This window comes from Saccostrea cucullata, unplaced genomic scaffold, assembly GCF_032062105.1.
Source record: "Saccostrea cucullata isolate Sc308-1 unplaced genomic scaffold, CSIRO_AGI_Scuc_v1 ctg1660, whole genome shotgun sequence".
NCBI lineage: Eukaryota > Metazoa > Mollusca > Bivalvia > Ostreida > Ostreidae > Saccostrea > Saccostrea cuccullata.
In genome coordinates, this window is record NW_026922343.1 from 89,163 (window position 1) to 111,291 (window position 22,129).

The following is a 22,129-nucleotide window of genomic DNA, read 5'->3' on the forward strand; positions in this document are numbered from 1 at the left end:
AATAATATTTATACTAAATGTTATTAATCTATAACTGCCGTATACGAGAAAACGGACCCTTATATAACCTGGTACTTTCTTAATGCAAATATGCATAACTTAATTACTTTTAAATATATAATTTATCTTATTTTTCCAGTATTTGATGAGCATTTTCATAATTTAAGACGCTTCAAAACAAAAGTTGGCGTGACTCAAAGATAATGTAATGTGTCGTTGCAGGTCTCGAACTCAGTACGTTTCTAAACATTACCAAAATTTTTAAGTACATCTTTATTGTGTTGATACAATGCCTCCCCCAAATACCATGAAAAAAGAGAGAAGTCCAGTCCGAAAATTAGGGCACCGTGGGCCATCCCCTCGCAAAAAAAATCGATCCCGATATAATAAAATAAATACTAGTATTACTTTCATATAAAAGAAGAACTCATGGTGTATAAAATTGGTTCTTCAGGGTTAAATTTCTACTACCACGCGGAGAAACATAAAACACCAGGCTCATTTACATAATGAAGTATTGTTTTGAGAAAGTTTATTCCACATTTAAAAATTAAAAATCATTAATTATATTTATATTTATTGGGGTTTTTTTAAAGTAAATCAGACTGTATCAAAAGCAGTAATGATATTGATGCTGCTGAACTGAGGAATACTGTAAATGTATTACATTTGGCGTGTACAATATTTGGCGGAATTTCAATTTTGAATAAGCGTAGATTTGATTTAGCGCTGTCTGAATTTGCTAGTTATAAAAGTTAATATTCAAGACATTTAGCGATATACTTGAATTAGCAGACTCTGCTTTCCGCCAAAATCGCTAAATAGAATACACAGCTAAATGTAATGCGTTTACAGTAATAGACATTTATGTCGTTTTTTTTTGGGGGGGGGGGGTTAACACTTGAACACAACAATCGAACATCATTTCAAAAACGTTATAGAAATTGGTTTCTGTAATATAGATTCCAAATGTCGGAATGACTTGGCCATTGGCGATCATATTCCCAAATACAAATTCTCACCTGCTTGGCAGAAAAATATAGCCGAGAGTCACATGTCATGCTTTAAATAGCATATGAGCTCGACTTCTAATCTCACGGAAAATTAAATTGTATCATTACGCATGGTTTGAAATAATGAACTTTCTAAATTCCTGAAATTGATCAAAACTCGTCAGATTAATCAATAATATGTCTATTTAACGATTGCCTGGACTCCAACTCAGATTTATGAGAAGTTCGAAAATGAAAAAAAAAATGTATACTTTGATCAATGATAGGTGTATTGCAGTCATTTGACGAAATCTACATGTAGTGTACATGTATTTGATTAACTAAAGGAAACACTGTCTAGTTAGTATAATATACTACGGCATCAACGATAATTGATGTCCCTGGTATACTATTATCGTTTTACTAACAGCGTGACAGTTTACTTGATAGGGCGTGCTAAAATTTTGTATGCTGATTATCATTTTTGCTCATCGATTGGATGTTTGATTTCAATAGAATCAATAATACTTTGCATGTGAAACACAGAACACAGCAATACCACTGACAATACTGACCAATCGCGTTGAATAAACAACAATTACATGTGAACGGACAAAGCAAGTTTTACTTCCTATAATGATAATATTGATAGAGCTACGTACATAGTACAACAGAAGCACAGTAGCCTTACTAATGCCATTCTTTAAATTTTCTTATATGTATCTAAAAACCCACCCGGTAAAATCACAACAAATATATTACATGCTTTTTTGAGGACAGAAAACGAAAGGGCTTTGACTGACCACGTGTTGCTGGTGACTACAAATGCCGTACTGGTAAACAACCCTTTAATGTGATTGGCCAGTATTATCAGGGGATTGTTGTATTCCGAGTTTCACATGCAAATTAGTATTGATTCCATTGATCCAATCGATGAGTAAAATGATAATCAGCACACAAAGTTTTTAGCACGCCCCATCAAGCAAACTGTCACGCTGTTTGTAAAATGATAATATACTAACTAGACAGTGATTCCTTATATTTCCATTTCATTGTGAAATAAAATTGTAGATTAAGATTTTAAAAATGTAGACATGGATTTAAATTACATGAGGACTCCCATGCCATTTTCAAAAGTCCTCTCCCACTGACGTCAAATACAAAGACAGCCGCACGAGATTTACATGCACATTTGGCCAACTTAGCTATTGACCTGTCTAATTTACATTCCGGTAGAATTATCAAGAAATCTACTCCACTAACTTTCAAAGAGTTATCACAGAGAAAAAACAAGAAAACATTGATGTAACCATCAATTGTCGCCCGGGAAATATATAAAGTAAACAATGAAAATGAGTCTTGATCATCAAACCGCTTCGATATGTGTAAAAAGGCATGCGTCAAATTGATGGAGACGATAGTCGCGAATATTTTGAAAACTTGTAGTCGGATAAAAATCAATCAAAAACGATACCATTTTAAACTTGATCAATTCCTCAAGTAAATATTGGCTGCATAAAATATAAATTGAAGTTAGACACATACATCACCTATATTTAAAATGTATTAATTTTTGATTTGAGAATATAAAATTCTGTGCAGAGTACGTTTTTATCCGAGAAGTAAAATTCGAAGTTCTAAGAAAGAGGACCTCTCGTTTTTCGATAGTAAATGATAAGCATCTTTATATATTAAATATGAAAAACATATATATTTTTACAGATTCACTTTATGGAAGTAAATATATTATATTTCTCGTAATTTATAAACGGAAAAAACATTCTGACTAACAATGTTTTCAATGTTTAGAAAACCTTTAATTCTAAATAACTACTCCCACCCCAATCCCCATACAACAACAATTAAACTTATATGTATATAGCAGCCCGGTCCTCCGGGCTGCAATTAGAAATGGATATGTAATGGCATCAGCTTACCTGCAATCGCGGCTTTTCAAATTTAGGTAAATTGTGTTGAAATGTACATATTTATATATATATGTCTAAAGCAATAATTAAAACATTCGTATAGCACTTGTGTTAATAACTTTTTTTTAATGAGGCCAGGCAGATAGGTATATCCTTTAATACTACGGCTCTAATTGGACTCTCTTCAAAGGCATCTCAACCATTTTGTTAATACAGCGTTACACTTTCTCGGAATCTCGAAGTTACAGAACATGACTTGTAATATTGCATGCTAGACATTTTTTTTCTTTTGTTTGTTTAGCGTCCACACTAAAGTGAAAACAATCTTTCTATCTGAATAAAAAACACAAACGGAAAAGCAGAACATGAAGAATTTCTCATCATCGTCTGGGAATATACATTGTATCAAATATAAACTAATTGTGTAGCGAAATAAAACATTTTGGTACACAAAAAGGGGTGCCGATCTCAAAGAGTAAACTGTGTGGCAAACATTTAAATTTGTACATTTTCATAGTGTGTTTGCTTTCAAATATACCTAAACACTAATTCCGAGTCGTCCGCTAATGTTAAACATTGAGATTTTTTGCAACCATATGGAACTTGCAGAAAACCTTAAGGCTCATAAACTCTGCTCACTTACATAAAATGTTGCTTTAACCTTAATGATTTTCCAAAAAAAGTTCATAAAGGAATACATGTCATAGACATTTATATCATTAAGATTTATCTCTCTTATCAGAGTATCGATGTACCTTAAGACATAGCGGGGTGTTGATTGAACAGAGTTAAAACTCGTCATCCATGATTTCAATGTTAAAGTGGCAATTTCAGGGCCGTAACCAGGGCCGTAACTACCATTGAGGCAACGGAGGCAATTGCCTCCTCTAGATTTTCATTTTTTTTTTTTTTTGGAAATAAGAAACACAACACAAGCAGCTGGATCAAGATTGATCATTTATTTGTTTGATTATAGCCACGTGAGCAATTTTTCAGCTATCCAGTGAGTGTCACCATTACCTATGCTCGGCGTTCAGGGCCTTTGAGCAGAGAGGGATCTTTATCGTGCCACAGCTATGACACGGGGCTTTGGTTAACTTTATGCGGTCTCATCCGAAGGACCAGTCCCTATGTCCCATAGCGAAATTCGAACTACGGCGATCGATCATTTTAGAACTGCATTTAGTACCGTGAAAACTATTCAGAATGAATCGACGGGTACGATCTTCCCAGATACCCCTATTGACTCAAATAATTTTATCTTTTTCTTGGGAAAAGTCAGTTTCGTATTTATCATTGTTTATATTTACATTCAGAAGTTAAAATTCAATTGAAGCATCAGATGAGTATTGTGAGTTAATGTTAGTTGGTTGGTAAATAATATAATAAAGTGGTAAGCATTCTCAAAATCAAGGAAATGGTCCAAAATTGAGCCGTTTGAAGCAATTTTTTTTCGGGGGGCTTTGCCCCCCACACCCCCCGATCTTTGGGGGCCTCAATCGGCGGCCCCCAAACCCCCGCCTCCTCTATCTTTTACCCCTAGTTACCAGGGCCGTAACTATTAAAAATTAAGAAATGTACTTGTACCTATATTTACTTATTGATTTATAGTATATGTAGATTTTATTGTATGTCATTCCTAGGTTCTATTAGGTGTTGATTGTTGACGGGGAAATGGTGGGGGGCAGAATGATTAGAATGAAGAAGAAAAGAGTTTATCTGTTTAAATTATTTCTAATCAAAACAAAATACTCGTTTTTTGTAAAATAATGTTATATTCAGATGTTTGTCAGTGCTTACTTACCTTTTTAAGTGCAGAAAGGTCAATATTTATGACAGAAGAGTACGAAAATAAAAGAAAACGTCATATTTATCGTTTATTTTATCATAAAGGTATACTTTTTTCTTTGTTAAAATAAAGAGAGGGGTCATTTCTTTCAGAAAATATGAATTACAACATTTTCACACAAAGACGTTTTAAGATATTACCTGTTATTCATGTCAGAATTATAAAAAATACGACAAGAAAAACACGGTGATACTTACATTGTGCTCCTTTATAATTTTTCATGCGGGATGAATTACAATGAAATTGCTTTCATTTTAAAGATACAAGTCATATAAATTAAATACCTGTTGATTTAGAATGTGATTTGACATTTTTGGTACTTTTTAGCGCATATTTGGAGTAGAACAATAATGTCTGAAAATAATCTATTTTTAGCATTTCACACTGTTTTTGCACGTGCTCTTGTGTAAAAGTAAGCATATAAAGGTATTGTTTTTAATACATAAAAATTAAGAGCAAGTGGTCAGGAAGGAAATGTCAAAGTCTTGAAAATTTCACACAAAGACTTTTCAGACATAGGTCCCCCCTTAATTGGCACACAGTCAAGAGACTACATTATAATTAAAAGCATATTTCTAAATGCTTATTATAGAGTTTGAAATCCAAGTGCTAGTTTTCTTTTGTGATACTTACAGACCAGTAGAGCTACAGTATCATCAGAGACTTCTGGTTTTATAAACTTCAAGGCTCAAATTTTGATACTTGTCTGAAAAAGTGGCCGTTAATTAAAGCTGGCATATATTATAGGATTTCTTTTGCTTTTCCCTAAGAGAGGGAATGTATAATTATAAGGTTTTAAATTGATGCATAGCATTTATCGATAAAATGGAGGTAAACTGACATATAGATATTAAAACCAATAACTCCTCATTTTCAGTGCTAAATCCTAGATACTTGAAGGGGGGGGGGGGGGGGGGCGCTAATTGGCGATTTCCATCGAAATTTCTCATGCAGTCTTTTCTTTGTTACTAATTTGAAACCATATACTTAGTAAATGTCATCTTTAAAACAACGCTTAAAAGTAAGGACATTTATAATTAGAGAAATAACATTTTGAAAGGTTTTTGTAGGCACTTTGTTTTTGAAGGAATTATTCGGTGCTCGAGTTACTAAAATTTTGTTTTTATTTCATCGGGTTCGGGATCCCAAACGTTGACCTTGGCAGAGGAAACAGGAGACCAAAATGGTGGTTGGTTTAGTGACACGGACTACTTCTCAGGCGGCTAGGACGGCTTCCCGTCAAGTAGCCAGAAGGAAGATGAGCAATGAAGTCGCCCAGGAACCTAAAAAATACAACCTCCCAGATTTCGACGACACATCTTGTGATCCTCACAAAGTAAGGAAGATGTTTGAGTAGTGGTGAAGCACAGGGGTTTGATCCCGGCATGTAATGAAAATCTGCATTCAAAAGTCATATACGCAGTAATAAATCAATGTGTTGTTTTAGTATTACGTATATGATTTTTGATAAAGTAATTATTACACGCCAAGACCAGGGCCCTTTGAGTGTTGGTAAAGTGGGTAGCTTACCCACAGGCACCTTGAATTTTTATCAGACACTCAACAGGTCTGGTACAATCACTAGATTTGGCTATGTAGCTTGATTTACCTACATAGCTTTATTTACTTACCTGAGGTAGCTTTATTTAGCTACCAGATTGATCTATTTTTATTAAAAAGCATTTTTCTCAGGGTGTGCAGAAAATATCATTTTGATGCAGTGATCATTTTCAACTTTGAACTCATCTGAAAACAATTCATGAAAAAATCCCTCTTGGAAAAATGTCTTTTTCTGCGCAATTGTAATCAAAGTTTTGAAAGTTTTGACGCTATGTATGACAGTTAGAACAGTTACTCCTTGAATGAAATGACGAGTCCAGTTCCGGTTAACACGATAATGGGTCGGTAATTATTCAGCACAATGTGAAGTAATCATACTCAGTCATGCCTCACGGCACGGTCAGATAACCAAACAATGAATTACATGTTTTGCTCTATATTGTCCAAACGCAGCAATGTGAAAACTATCTCTGCTTTGGATTGTTTTTTAAAGCCTCCCTAGTACATGTAGTATAAATATCAATAGTCATTTAATTGCGAATTTTTGTCTCTTTTTAATAAAAAGAAAACTTTTGAAAACTTACCTTGAAATAGCTAAATAAAGCTACCTGAGGTAGGTAAATAAAGCTACGTAGGTAATTCTACCTACGTAGCTAAATCTAGTGATTGTACTGGACCTGCTCAATAAGCCAAATATCGAAAAATTCTATCCCCTCTATATATTAAATTAGACTTCAATTTAACACATAAATTGGATATGCCTACTGGTTTTTCTGTAGCATTGGATTCAAAAATGATATTTCTCGCTGTAAATTTCTACCTAAATTTTTATATCCAACGCTTTGGATCACCATCAACCTATGGATACTCACTCACCCTCATTTTGAGTATTCTGAGTAGGTATCAGCTTAGGCCACACCAATTTGTAACATAGTTCTTCGGATTTTCAAAAATAAAAAGAGAGGCGAGCGAGCGAAAATATTTTATAAATATTAATTTTTTTATTTCAGTTTTCAAAATTATGAGGCGAGCGAATATAATTAATATTAGTGGCAAAAATTTCTAAGTTCTTCTATAGTACACAGGGGTGTGCAATTGAGGAAAAAATCAAGTACTTTCCCACAGGCTAGTGGCAGCTTTCAAGTTAATAGCCCCTAGTAAAAAGTTACTAACCCAAACAGAGGGGCAAAAATTAAAATAAATACTTATCTGGAGAAGAAATTGATTGCTGAAAAAGTCAGGGTACTGGGGTCATTCTTTTTTAAATTAAAGTTAAAAGTTCTCACTATCAATTATATATTAATGATGCATAAATTATTATGAAAAAAAATTAAATTAATTTAAATGAATTATCTTCCCTTTTTCTTGATCATTGCACTAGATCATTTAGAATAAAATCAAATTCATTTTGTTTTCATCTTAAATCATTAAATACACTGGAAATATATTTTATGTGAGTTATAAAACACTTATCTTTCAGTTCATTGGAAAATCGTAAATAATTTAATGAGATATATGCAAGTATTTACCATAAATGGAGGAATAGAGGAAATTCGGATTATGAAAAAACGATCGTTTTTGGAAGTAATTAAGTCAGATAGAAGTACAAAACAGATAAGATTATGGAGATTTAATGACAATAGGAGCATGTTGTCTGGAAAATTTTAACTAGTTGGGAATTTTATAACAAATACAAGTGAAAATACCGATTAATTGTTCTTGTCATTGTTGCATTGCTTGTGTAGTTATGTTTTTTACTAGCCCGACGGGCTACCTCCTTGCAGAAAACAACTAGCCCGATCCCTGGTTGTTTGGATATGCTAAATGCTCACCCCTGGTACTTACAATCAGTTACACGGGCATCTTTCAAAACTTTACAGACTGCTACAAAGTACAAACAAATAACAAACACTAAATCCCGCGCTTCTGTCATACAAATTTCCAAGTCTTTTCTGCGTTTTGTGTAAAAAGTCGAGAAAAAATTTGTGTTCGGTTATTTTTGGATGCGCGCGCGAAATTTATTTTTTTAATATTTAAATTTGGATTTGTTAAAAATAGAAGCGGCGAATCCGACGAACTATATTAGAAATTGGTATGGCCTTACATCATGAAAATTATATCTCCAGACTGAATGCTATAATAGTTAATACATAAACTTTTTAAACAATTATAAATTTATTTCATTGACAAACTGAAAAACAAAAATCTGAAAAAATAAAAAACCTAAAAGATTAAAAAGATTTATCATTATGTTATTTGTTGTCCTTGATTTAATTTTACATATCTTTGATTTATTTATGTATTAAATTATTAGAGCATTCAGTGCGAAGATGTGATTTTCTATCGATTAGAATTCATGCAGCAGCAAACTTCAAACTTCCTCACAAGGCCCGTTCGCCATCAGCCGACATCAAGAATTCCTTTTATACATCGTTTTATTGATAAATAAATCAATTTGACATAGTGATGTTATTTGACAAGCTATCAAATGAATGTTCAATATACTGCATGATTTTGAATATGTTTTTTTTTTTTCAGTTTTGGCCCTTTTCCTGGAACAGACAGCTTCCCTTCACCCTGAAGTATGCTCTGTACACCTCCTCTGGCTTCAGTTTCCCTTACCTAATTGTGTACTACCAGATGGTTCTCAAGGGTAGGTCAACCTTGTAGTTTAAGAAAAAGAATTATAATTCAAAGACAATAACATTGTAACATTATGAGGCGATTCCAATTTTTTTTCTATGATTAGCATTTGTGTCCATGTTTTTGTCTTAGTTTTTGAGAAAAAACATACAAACAGAATCATAAGACCTGAAATTGGGTTTTTTCTGGTCAAAACAATTGAATTCTGTCAACTTTTTGGTATATTTGAAAAGAGTATATCAGATTACCTTTATTTTAAGTATTCACTTTCTTGTTTTGGATTAAGAGGAGATCTTTTTTAAAACCAGTGAAAAAATCTGAAGTTTGCAGATTGCATTTATTACTTCAGTTTCAGACAAATTCATTTGTTTTTATTTCATTTTTTATTTTGCCTATTTTCTATATTTTAATATTACTGTTCTTTTTTTCTTTTGTAGAATAAAAGAGAAAAGAAGGAAAAGAAGAAAGTTATATAGACATTGTGATTTTCTCACTCAAAGTTTTAGCTTTTTGAATGTATGAAGACATAAGGAAAAATAAAAATTTATGATAACAAATAAGGTGTAATTTTATTAAAAGTTTTCAGCTGTAATATTTACCTAGTAAAACAGAAATGAGATCAATCCTGAGACAGAGTTTAAAAGACTTTGATTTTATATTTAAGAAAACATAAGGAGAGTTGGAAAATTATCTTTCTAAAATTGATGAAATTGGTTTTGTTGGAAATCATTTTTAGTATTTTTAGCTCATGGGAGCCAAAGAATCGAGTGACCTTTTCTGATCAAAATTTATCCGTTGTCTGTCGTTGATGTTGTTGTTGCCGTCCTTGTCGTTAACCTTTCACATGAAGATTGTCTTCTTGAGAACCATTGGACCAATTTCAACCAAACTTCATTACTTGCCGCAAAGTATCCCGAGGTGAAGGAGATTCAAGTTTATTCGAATGAAGGGCCATGCCCTCTACGAAGGGGAGATAATTAGGAATAAGTGAAAAATTGATGGCATCTTTTAAAAATCTTCTCAAGAACCACTGGGTCAAGAAAGATGAAACTCGTGGAAGTATCCTCAGGAAGTGTAGGTTCAAGTTTGTTCAAATCATGACCCCTGGCGGTAGAGTGGGACCACAGTGGGTAATCAAGTTTTTTCGTAGGAATACATAAATAATATTAAAGTTTGAATGAAGTCAAGAGAGATTAAAGTATACATTTCTACGGATATTAAAGGGTGGTAAAAACTGCAACACAACATAACTTTTGTTTACCATGTCTCCAAGTGCTAGTCACTTCCTAGCCACATTTCCGTGTATAGTGTACCTTATCTCCCTGTAGTCTCGCTACATCTTGCAAGAGCTACTGTCGGAGGCACTCTGAACTCCTTTGGTTTTATAATTCGCAGATGTCAGACCAAAAAATAAAAGGTTCTGAACACATTAGTAGATCAGAAGACATGTTCCTCAAATATATGTTTTGTATCTCTTGGCATTTTATCAACGAGAGGCCCATGTGGTCCATGGGCACATGCTCACCTGAGCACATGGGCTACTTAAAAAACACAAATCAACTCAGTATTAAAAGGTTTACTTGTAGGGGGAAGGGGGTTTTCATTTTCTATTACTTGAGAATGTTACTATGTCAATTAAGCACACTTGTATAATTTTGCCATACTTGAAAAGAAGATTTAATGTAAAAGTTTTTCCAACATATTACTTGATCTCCCATTGTAACCCTTTGCTACCCCCCCCCCCCCCCCCACCTCCATACATAATTTGAATAAATTTAATTCTTTACTGTTTGAAGATGCTTACGTGTCAATTTGACTAAAAGAAACTTTTCTGTTCTGGAGAAGATTTTTATGTGCCCGGATCGATAGATCCGGGGCATATGATTATTGTTTTTTTCTCCTGTCTGTTTGTTTATCTTTTTGTCTGTTGTCAACTTTAACCTTCACCATAACTTTTGAACCATGAGAGATAGAGACTTCATGTTTGGTATGCATACTCCACTAATAAAACTCTTTCAAACGACGCAAAGGTCAATGACCTTGTTACCTTGACTGACCTATATGCTAAAATTAGATTTTTAGAATTTTAGCTATTACTTTGAACGATGAGAGATAGAGACTTTATAGTTGGTATGCATACTCCACTAATTAAGCTCTTTTAAATGACACCAAGGTCAATGACCTTGACAGTGACATATAAGCTAAAATATTTTTTTTAACTTTTGCCCTTAATTTTGAACCATAGGAGATAGAGTCTTCATACACGTATTTGGTATTTGGTAGCCTACTAATTAAGTTCTTTCATAAGACACCAAGGCTGCCTGGCGCATATAGTGTTTCACAATCACACATCTTTTTTCCTATATATTCTTATGCAAAACTTTAATCCCTCATTGTGGCCACAGAGCACCCTAACAAACCTGAATCTTAACCACCTGAGGATACTTCCATTAGTTCCATATATAAAAAAAATACTGATCATGGATTTGTTCTCCAGAAATTTTTTAAAGATATTTTAGTATATATTCCTAATAACATTGATCCCACATTGTGTCCCCACCCTACCCACAAGAATTTTGATTCGAACAATCTTGAAACTTCACTACCTGAGGATGCTTCCATATAAATATCACCAAGCATGCCATGGTTTGCTGCTCTTGAGAAGATTTAAGTTTTTCCTATATATATATTTCTATGTAAACCCTTTATCTCCCGACCGTACCTCCAGGGGTCATGATATAAACAAAATTGAATATTAAACTCTGATTGAAGATGTTTCCATATAAATATCATCAATCATGGCTTTGCTGATCTTGAGAAGATTTTTAAAGGATTTTTCCTACGTATTCCTATGTAAAACAGATCAGCCATTGTGGGGGTCATGATTTGAACAAACTTGAATCTACACTACCTGAGGATGATTCCACATTTCAACTTTCCTGGCCCAATGGTTCCAGAGAATAAGATTTTAAAAAGATTTTTCCTATATATTCCTATGTAAAACTTTGATCTGCCATTGTGGCCCTACCCTACCCCGGGGGTCATGATTTGAACAAATTTGAATCTACACTACCTGGGAATGCTTCCATGTGAGTTTCATCTTTTCTGCACCAATGGTTCAGGAGAAGATTTTTAAAGATTTTTCCCTTTATATTCCTATGTAAAACTCCCCTCGGGGTCATGATTTGAACAAACTTGAATCTACACTACATGAGGATGTTTCCATATAAGTTTCATCTTTCCTGGCCCTTCTTGAGAAGAAGAATTTAAAAGATGCCATTAATTTTTCACCCTTTGGAATGTCTCCTCTTGGAATAGGGTGTGGTCCCTCATTTTGACAAACTTAAATCCCCTTCACCCAAGGATACTCTGTGCCAAGTTTTGTTGAAATTGGCCAAGTGATTCTGGAGAAGAAGATGAAAATGTGAAAAGTTTACGACGACTACGCCAAGCTGGCAACAACGACGACAGACAACGGACAAATTTTAATCAGAGAAGCTAACTTGAGCCTTTGAGCTTAAAAGTTGGTACTCAAAGGTAGATCTTGTTACAAGGAATACACCTGTGCAAAGCCTTAGTGATAACTGTTCAAAAGTTATGACCAAGGTTAAAGTTTATAAATAGTTGGTCAAACTCTTAGGCCAAGGTCAAAAATATTTAAACCAGCTGAAAAGTCTTGTCACAATAAATACTCATATTAAGTATGAAAGCCCTAGCTCTGACTGTTTAAAAGTTATGGCCAAGGTTAATATGGTGGTACCCAATTAAGGGTCTTGTCACAAGAAATACACCTGTGAAATATGAAAGCCATAGTCCCACCCACTCAATAGCTATGGGTAAGGATAATCTTGACAACAGACAGACACACAAACTGCTAGACAGACAAACAGACAGGACAAAGTCAATATACTCCTTTGATGCTACGGCAATGTGTTTTATATGAAAGAGAATATTTAAGTGAAATCATTAAGTCTAAATTATTGAAAAGCGTTTCTGTTTCTTTCCGAGCACCGTGGATAATTATATACTGAACAGCTCTCTTATAACAAAAGATAATAACAAAGATGAACATCGTCCACGAACTTTTCGAACAACCCTTGTACAATACCCTAGGAAACTTTCACATCTACTTTAGCTTTCTGAGCCAATCGGTTCTTTAAAAAATAGATTTGACAAAAAATTATATACTTTTAAAAACATAAAATTAACTTTGATCCTGCATTGTGACAATGCTATACCACTGGGGACACAATCTGAACAATTTAGATTCTAAACTTCCTCATAAAAAGGTTTGACTGGCCCATCGATTCTGATCGGAGTACTTGTTGAGAATACTGCGAAAAAAAATTGTTACGGACGGACACACAAGAGTAGAACAGTATTACTCTCTCTCCCTCAGAGCAGGGGTATAATGACAAAAATGGTTCAACAGCAAATCGCGAGAATAAGAATTGCGCGAATGGACGGTTGATCAAGAGTTTTAACATAATTACATTCAGCACCATAAAAAGGCTAGTTATTTAATTGATCATTTAATTTCGCGTTTGGTGCTTCTCGCGAAATTACGCAATAATTAATTCCACGCGTATATTTAGGAATCTACAGTAATGAATCGACATATTGATTTGTTGACAACAGATGGTTAAAAAATACCCACTTTAGCTTTTAACTTATCTTAAAAGGAAAAAAAAAATCAATTTATCACAAAGATTGTTGTTTATCATAAACAAAAATCATCACAACTTATGCCATTTACCATAATTAATAAATTCTGGCTTAAATTTCTACATGAAATAAGACAATTTATTTCTTTTATTTGACAGCTGTATCTAACAAAATAAAACATGAAGCTAATTGTGTTATGTAAATCTTCTTTATTTTAATCATTATCCACATTTTAATTAAAACATAAAATCAAAGTAAGTCAATATATTTTTTAAACTAAAAATAAAAATTTTGAAGGATTGTAAAGTGTAGAAGTAAGCTAGCTTCTTCCATTTGTGATTGGAATTTTACTTGCATTCATATTTTCTGCGATTCCCATCATTAAAGTAACTATACAAGTCAATGATGAACTTCCTATGGGTACATCAGGTTTTTAAAAGTTTTTGGCAATCTTAGGCCAATCTGGAACCATGACTTCATTCACCAGGCCTTTGCTTTAATTTGCAAAAAAGTAATTTTTTTATTGTAAAATATTATAATCATAGGTATGAGAATATATGAAATATTATAATTATATGTATCAGAATATATGAAATATTATAATTATAGGTATCAGAATAAAAGAAATATAGTTTATTTTTTTGATAATTGCCTTCATGTATGAGATGGATTGGCATGATAATAATTGGAAATCTTACTAGTTTGACATGAAAGTCGTACCTGCCCTCTTCCACGACCCCTCCCTCGACCTCTCCCCCTTCCTGCCACTCCGGGGTTAATGGGTCTTGTTTCACTTTCATCCTATATGTTAATAAGAGGGCCATTGTCCATAATATGCACCAGAGAAACTTCATAATTCAATATAGGATTATTTAAAAAAAAATAAATAAAAACTATCACTGTGTATAGGACTAACATTACGGGGTTTTATTTTTGGTTCCAGTCCAACATTCTAAGTTTCACCGGTAAAATCCCTGAACAAATTTCAATGAATTTGGTAAATAACATTTATGTGTGAAGAAGATTAAAATTTGCGAAATCAAGACCCCCACATCACCAAAGAGCCTTTGGACAAGGCAAAACTACAATGTATAAAAAATAATACAATCTCTTCATGGCGTAAGAAAGACCTCTATCTATTTTTAGGGTCAAAGGTTTAACGTTGTTAATTCGAATTCATACATTGTGTGCGTGAGGGTGTGTGAGAGGGTGGGTGTGAGTGTGTGTGTGTGTTTGTAAAACTTTCATTTCCAGGTGATACCTCATAACGCTTTTGAATTTTTGCAATTAAATTTAATACCAGAACTCCCTATAACCCCACCCGCCCTTCTTAAAATGTTCCCCTCCCCTAATTCAATCCATGCATGCTCTTCTTTTTACCATAAGTGGGGGACACAAGTTTTCTTTATTACCTTGTTTTATAAATTAATTCAAAATTTTATGATACCTGACTCAGTAGTTCAGTTATAAGAAGGGGTAAAGTCTTGAATTTTCAGCATGACTATTTTCAAAGCATTTTCTTTGAAACCATATTTTCCTACTTCACACTTTTACCTTAGTGCCCTGTCCTGTATTCTTTTTCATGTATCTGCAAAACAAAATAAAATAAAAGCATGAAATCATTTCTTTTAGAATATCTTTTATAACCGTTGACTCAAATTTAAAAAAAAATCAATTTAGAAAAGAACCAGACACGAAGTAATTGAAAACAATACACTTGGCTATCATTTTTTTTAAAAAAATTCAATTGACAATTAAACTACATGTGCATGGAAACCTTGATGACTTGGAGACATTGAAAAAAATTGATGTGTTTCTTATGATAATGACAAAGTTTCCAATTGTCAACTTTTACGTTTCTGCTAAAAGAGCTCTTTAATTAAGGTTTCGTCAAAGGTCAACTAGTCTAAAAAATTACTTTTACAATTGCTCCAAAACTATGTGTGGTATTAAGTCAAAACGTCTACAATTTTTAAATATATCACTGATTAACAGATAGAAAGTATCACTTGATAACAAATATTTTTAAAAAGATATTTTTTGAGAAAAATTGTATCAGAAAATGTGCATATTTAAAGAAAAATGCACCTGCTTAATTCTGTCCTTTTTGTGAAAACAAACATTGTAGAAATGATATATGTTTATCATTGAAGGGCAAGTTGGATGTGAATGGTCTCTGAAAGGCTTTTATTGAAAGCATGACATGTATAATTACAAGACCCCTATAGAATCCGCCATTTGCACTGTACTTTCACTTTCAAGTCTTAACATTTGGACAAAATAAACAAGGAAAACAACTTTCCAGAGGTTATCCAAGTCCAACTTGCCCTTCATTGATAAACATATTTTGTTTCTGCAATGATGGTTTTCACTAAAAGCACGGAATTAATTAGGTGTATATTTTTTGAAAATATATGCATTTTTAAGAAGAAATTTTCTCAATTAATATTATTCCAAGTATTTCTTTAACAAGTGATACTTTCTATCTGTTAATCAATAAAAAAAATTATAAACTGTAAAAGTTTTAACTTTATACCTTACATAGTTTTGGGGCTATTGTAAAAAAAAAAATCGGACATGTTGACCTTTGACGAAACCTTAAATAAAATACTGATATTATTAAACTTTGAGTCATTCAACATAACATTTTTTAAGTAAATAAAATCTAAACAGTAAATACAAAACTTTATAACCTCGGGAACGTGACTTAAAATGCTGTGACTATATTTATTGTAACTTAAAAGTTTTCTTAGTAAAGAATAAAAAATTGAGAGAGAGGGAAAAAGATTTGAAGTTTGACAGGTTCTTAGGTAATGTAAACCAACTTTTATTTGCGTGCGAAAACTTTTTGCGAGGTTGCAAGAGCCTCGCCATCGCAAATAATTCTTACCGCGAACTGGTCCTTAAAGTCTCTTGAGTCTATCAACTAAAGATCCAAGAAAGGCTTAGTCGTTAAAAATGATTGCGAACTAGTTTTCCCCTGGTAAACCTCGAAATAAATATGTCGCAAATAAAATTTGGTTTACAGAAATATACATCAATAGTAGGAAAGGTGGATTGAAAAATGAAAATATATTCAGCCCAGAAATGGGATTAGAACCCAGGGTTTAATTAAATTTGGTCTTGCCCGGGCTCTTACAATTTTTATTGAACTTTATATAGATGTTCCTCAAAATTTGACAAAATTTTTGAAACTAGTGACTTTGTCTGAATCATTATGTTGGTAAATGGTTCAAAAGCACAGGTACTAGAGGTAACTAAGCAGATTTCTAAATGCTCCTCCAACACATACATATAATTATGACTAGAATTGACTGCCTCTAATAAAATCTGAATTCCAATTTGTGGTATATTTGCCCTTTATTCATTTATATTTACATTTCCAATGTCTTTGTCCAAGATAAAATTACAGTTAATGTACTTTATCTAGGGAATAACTCTTATTTTTCGATTTCATGATGTGACCAATAGATATGCTTGCGTGATAATTTGCATAAACGCCGAAATACCATGTAAATATAAGAAATAACTCTAAGATTTTTCAATTTCATGACGATGATCAATCGATTGGCTTGCATGATAATTTTCTTCAACAGTTTCCCACAATCAAGTTATGCCCAGACTCGAGGACTTCAATTCTGAATCTCATAAATATCACTTAATAACCTAAAAATGAAATTTTTAAAAAGTCTCATACATTTTTAAACAATATGATAAAACCTGGCACACAGGTTTAAATGATATTTATTTATATCATGCTTAATATTTCCACAAGGTATAATAAAAACCAGAAGTCTCTGTCGAGACTGTAGCTCTACTGGTTTGTACTTATAATATAGGAAGAGAAAAGTAGCAGCTAGGGCATTAAACTGTATAATATATTGAGACAATATATATATTACAATAAGACAACAACTGTAAGAGAGGATTTTAATAAAATTTTACAGAATTTTTAATTTTAATTACCATGGCAAAATCATTATATATCATCAAAATCAGGAACAAAAAACTACTTGCATGCCAAATTATATCATAATCAGAATTAAACTGTATTTGGAGAAGCATTTTGAAAGTATTTAACAGAAATTTCTAGTTTGGGTAACCAAGGCAACACCGTTCATTGAATAAAAAACCGATGCACAGAATTATGTATCTTAGTATAGTCTACTTGTGTGCCAAGTTTTATTGAAATACTGTTTATGAACTCGTTTTCTATCTTATAAAAGATTAAGGAGTATTTTTTTTTTTTACAACACTCTTTTTGAAGGGAAGGAAAATCGAGAGTTTTCATGCACTTCTGATATTCTTTCACACTGTGACAGAATATCATTTTGATATCCTTTCACATCGTGACAGGATATCACTTTTATTCATTGAATAATTACAGTATATCGTTGTTAAAAATGTCATAAATAGATATATCAATAGATTATCTTCTCACATTTTGTAAGCTCCAAAACCGATGACTCCAAGCACAACCAGAGCACAGATAATTCCAATGGCCACTCCCCCTCCTTCCCCTCCTAGGTCCTCCTCAGTGTTAAATATAGGCTGTAAAGTGTATTCTTCTTCATTACCATAAGCTGCAAAATTACTTTTAGTTCTATGATAATTTTAATGACTATAATGGTATAACAGAATTCTTAAGCTAGGATTTACTTTTGGCATAATGCCTTAGTGCCGACTATAGGTCTAAATTTGAAGCGCTTCACTGGCATACGGTGACGTTTCTCGAATAGAACGTTAAACAATACACAATCAATCTTCTAAATAAGCTTCAGTAACTGTATGTTTATATATGTTTTAGTACCGAGTTACAAAAATATTTGAGTAAATACTGTCAATACCAGAAGGAAGATATATTGCTTAAACAACAGACTAATCATAGTAATTTACCAGAAAGTGATTTTTTTTCTTTTAGTTAGTGATGATTACTATAGTATAACGATTAAAGCCAAAGTACTTTAACTCCTGTTAAAAATTAACCTGCTATACAGTATGATTAATATAAAATAATTATGTATCAACAATAAATATCTTTCTTGAAGCATATGAGTCATTATCAAAAACCGCAGAAAAAAATATTGGAAAAATCAGCAAATTTCTTGCATTTAGAATTAATTTTTTTAAATCGTTACCATAAAACACATATCTGAAGAACACAAAAACACTTAACTCCCACCTGGAAATTATCTGATTTCGGAGTAAGAAGAAATCAAAATACTGGTTCACCTAAAATTTTGTCCTTCCTGTTACAGACACATTAATGCAAGTTTTACTATTAAGAGGTGGAAAAATAATTATAAAATTAGTTCAGCCTAGTTTGTGAAAGCATGACAAATAAAGAATCAGTTATAATTTTTCAATGAAACAGGAGCAAAATAATTTTTACAATGATTTTAGAGACAATTTTCAAATCTGAACATCATTTTGGTCAATATTTTCACCATTTTACAGTCGTAAAAGTTAGTATAAAAAACCGCATTCACACATTTGATAAGAAATGGCATTTTATGCATGCATGTAGATCCAATCTTGTTACAATCACATATAAACCACATATTTTCATAATTAAAGTGCATGTAACAGGAAAGACAGGCCCGTAACAGGAAAGACAGTACTTTGCAATAGACATGTCTCTCCTGTAACAGAATCCTAAATTCTAGTTTAGAAATGATTGGAAAGTAAATATTGAATCAGTTTCAGTCTGAAATCTGTTAATATATTATAAAGATATAGATTAACTATAACAATCCCAGAAAAATATGACCTTGAAAGGTTTTTTGGTCTCTCAGTTAAAAAGTGTAACAGGAAAGAACAGAACATGCAACAGGAGAGAAATTTCTGTGTATCTACATCAAATTCTTCATTTTGTTAAACACATAATTTAATTAATCCTGAAAATTTACACTGGTGTTCCCAAATAATGAAAAAACTTTATGTTAAAGTTAAGATAGGAACAAATAGAGAATAAAAATAATGAATATGTATGACTGTTACAGGAGAGACTTTTCCAAAATACACAGAATTGTAATAGTACAAAACAATGTTACATGTTAATTAAATATAACTTAGAATAATTCCTGAATTACATGTAAAATGTAAAACAAAATAGGATTTGCATTAAGAAAATTGCTTGCCTATGCAAATATTGGCGTTTACAACATAAAGGAAGGACACTTTGTAGAGTCTGAAAAAAATATTTAACCTCCATTTAAAAGAAAAACATGGATTTGTAGAGCCATCCCCCTTTTGCCTGTTTAATTTTCTTTTACCTTTTTTTAGAAGAAAACTTTCTTTTTTCACTGTTTTTCTAAATATAGAAATATAAAATATTACCAGGTAGTTCAAAAAAATGTATGTTTCTGGCAAGTTGATTGATGAACTTGAGAATTTTCCACTGCTATTTGGAAATAGGTCCTAGCTAGGTCATAATTTAATTTCATTTTATCACTGATTGGGAAATTATATCACATGGCAATTTTCAACAAAACAAAACAAAAACAAACAAACAAAAATTAAAAAAAAAAGAAAGAAAAAAACCCCACTCATGATGTTTACTATAGCTTATTTGAGCCAAATGCTCAGGTGAGCTTTTCTTATTGAGATTTGTGTTTTGTTTGTTGGTGTTAACTTGTTATTGTTTTCTGAAACTTCTCACATTTTTTTTATCTTGGTCATTTTAACTATATTTAGCACAGAGTATCTTATGAAAAGGAAATTTAAATTGTTCAAATGAAGGGTCACACCCTCTTCCAATAGATAATTAAGAAAGAATAAAATTCTTTGACAGGTCATTTAAAAAAGACCAGAAAAGATAAAATTTAAATTTAAAGCTTCATGACATAGTGTAGATTAAAGTTTGTTCAAATCTTGACCCCTTAGGGTAGGGTATGGCATTATGAATGATCAAAATATTACTGGCGTAAGTTGGGACACATATCAACAAATCTCTTTTCAGGAACAGCAAACCCTTGATCAGTCAAATCTAAATAAAAGCATTTATACTTAGTGTACATTCTAATTTGTTCAAATCATGATCACTGGTGTAGGGTTTGGCATCTATTGGTTAATTTAGACTTACATGGCTATTGGGGGTACAAATAGTTATGAAAAATCTTCTCATTACATGTAGCAGAGCCATGATCAGTAATACCAGGGTATTACTTTGGATGCATCTTCATCTTCAATTAAAGAAATTGTTCAAATCATGACCCTCTGGAATTGGGCCTAAATTCCAGCCTAAATAGGGCGGTAACAAATCCCTTAAGCTGAGTGAAACTTTTGTTTAGAGATGGAAAATTATATACTGCCTATAGCTAAGTAATATAATTTATTGTGTCCTTCCTGTTACACGGAATTAATAAATAATCATATATTGAATTTATATTATGGGTAAAAGGGCTAAAAATGATTTTTAAAATGATTTTTTTTCCATCAAAGACTATTCAACAATTATACTGTGCTTATAAGTAAAGAGTTCTCAAAAATTGTTTATTTTATATCAATACCCGTCTTTCCTGTTACAGAATTATATTTAGAAGTCCTTTAATATCAAAAATTATCTTTTCATAGTTGAAAAAAGAATAAAAAATAGAACGATTACTACAAAATAATAAAATGAAAATAATATTATATCTGACAAATTAATAAAAGTCCAATTTTTTTCTGATTTAAGCAAAATTTGTCCGTACTGTTACAATATGTTATGTCTTTCCTGTTACAAAATCACTTTTTATGTTTCAACTAACAATTAGAAACAACGAATCCTTAATCAAGGTGTATTTGTGTTACTTACTTCAATGTTAATAAAAATCATGCAATAAATTTCTTGGTTAATGATGAGATAGGTCTAAAATCCACATTTTATGTAATGTTAGTCTTTCCTGTTACAAAAATTGTCTTTACTGTTACAAATTAACACGTAACAGGATGGACATATAACAGGGTAGACAATTGCTCTATATTTGGTAATTTATTTTCCTTTTGATTACCATACAAGCTGATGATGCAGTAGGTTTGAAACAAAATGTTTCAGTTATTTTGTAAAAGAAGTTAAAATTGTTTCACTCCATTGTTAATGCTTCATTTCAATGTAACAGTACGGACATAATTTTTTTCTACTGTGTAAATCATAGTTATATTTTGGACATTTTATTCAAACTTATCAAATTTAAATAAATTACATTAACAACCTAGTATCATGCAAATGTAACTAAGGCTAATGGTAAGTAGGGAACCCAGAAAAGTTCATTCTGAATATTTCCATTTTCTGGATTTTCATTGGCGTAACAGGAGAGACAAAAACTCGTGGGACACACATTTTAGTCTTTATATTTACAAGATGAGCTTATTTAAGACAATTTTAGTGTTTTTATGGCATTTATCATGAATAGTTTAAGGCATACAAGGAAAAAAATGAAAAGAAAATGAACAACATTTGGCCATAAACACTTGTTAATTCAATGGAATGGAGTGTAGGACATCGCAAA

General features: G+C 32.2%; 1 protein-coding gene across 1 annotated transcript; it reads right to left on the reverse strand.

Annotated features, from left to right (window-relative positions):
- Nucleotides 1-13,897: 13,897 nt before the first annotated feature.
- LOC134261651 (uncharacterized) lies at nt 13,898-19,882 on the reverse strand. The gene is made up of 5 exons (XM_062744067.1): nt 19,846-19,882; nt 18,079-18,220; nt 15,192-15,225; nt 14,358-14,438; nt 13,898-14,131 (listed from the first exon to the last, which is right to left on the reverse strand). The coding sequence occupies exons 1-5, from the start codon at nt 19,880-19,882 to the stop codon at nt 14,114-14,116; spliced, it is 312 nt and encodes a 103-aa protein (XP_062600051.1). The 3' UTR covers nt 13,898-14,113.
- Between the last annotated feature and the right edge of the window lie 2,247 nt (nt 19,883-22,129).

Excerpts from the sequence above, each read along its gene's own strand:
- LOC134261651 (XM_062744067.1), bottom strand. The coding sequence starts at position 19,882 with ATGGCTCTACAAATCCATGTTTTTCTTTTAAATGGAG. Across the intron at positions 18,221-19,845 it reads TGTTTTTCTTTTAAATGGAG|CTTATGGTAATGAAGAAGAA; the intron begins GTTAAATATTTT and ends GTAATTTTGCAG. Across the intron at positions 15,226-18,078 it reads GGTTTTGGAGCTTACAAAAT|ATACATGAAAAAGAATACAG; the intron begins GTGAGAAGATAA and ends TTTGTTTTGCAG.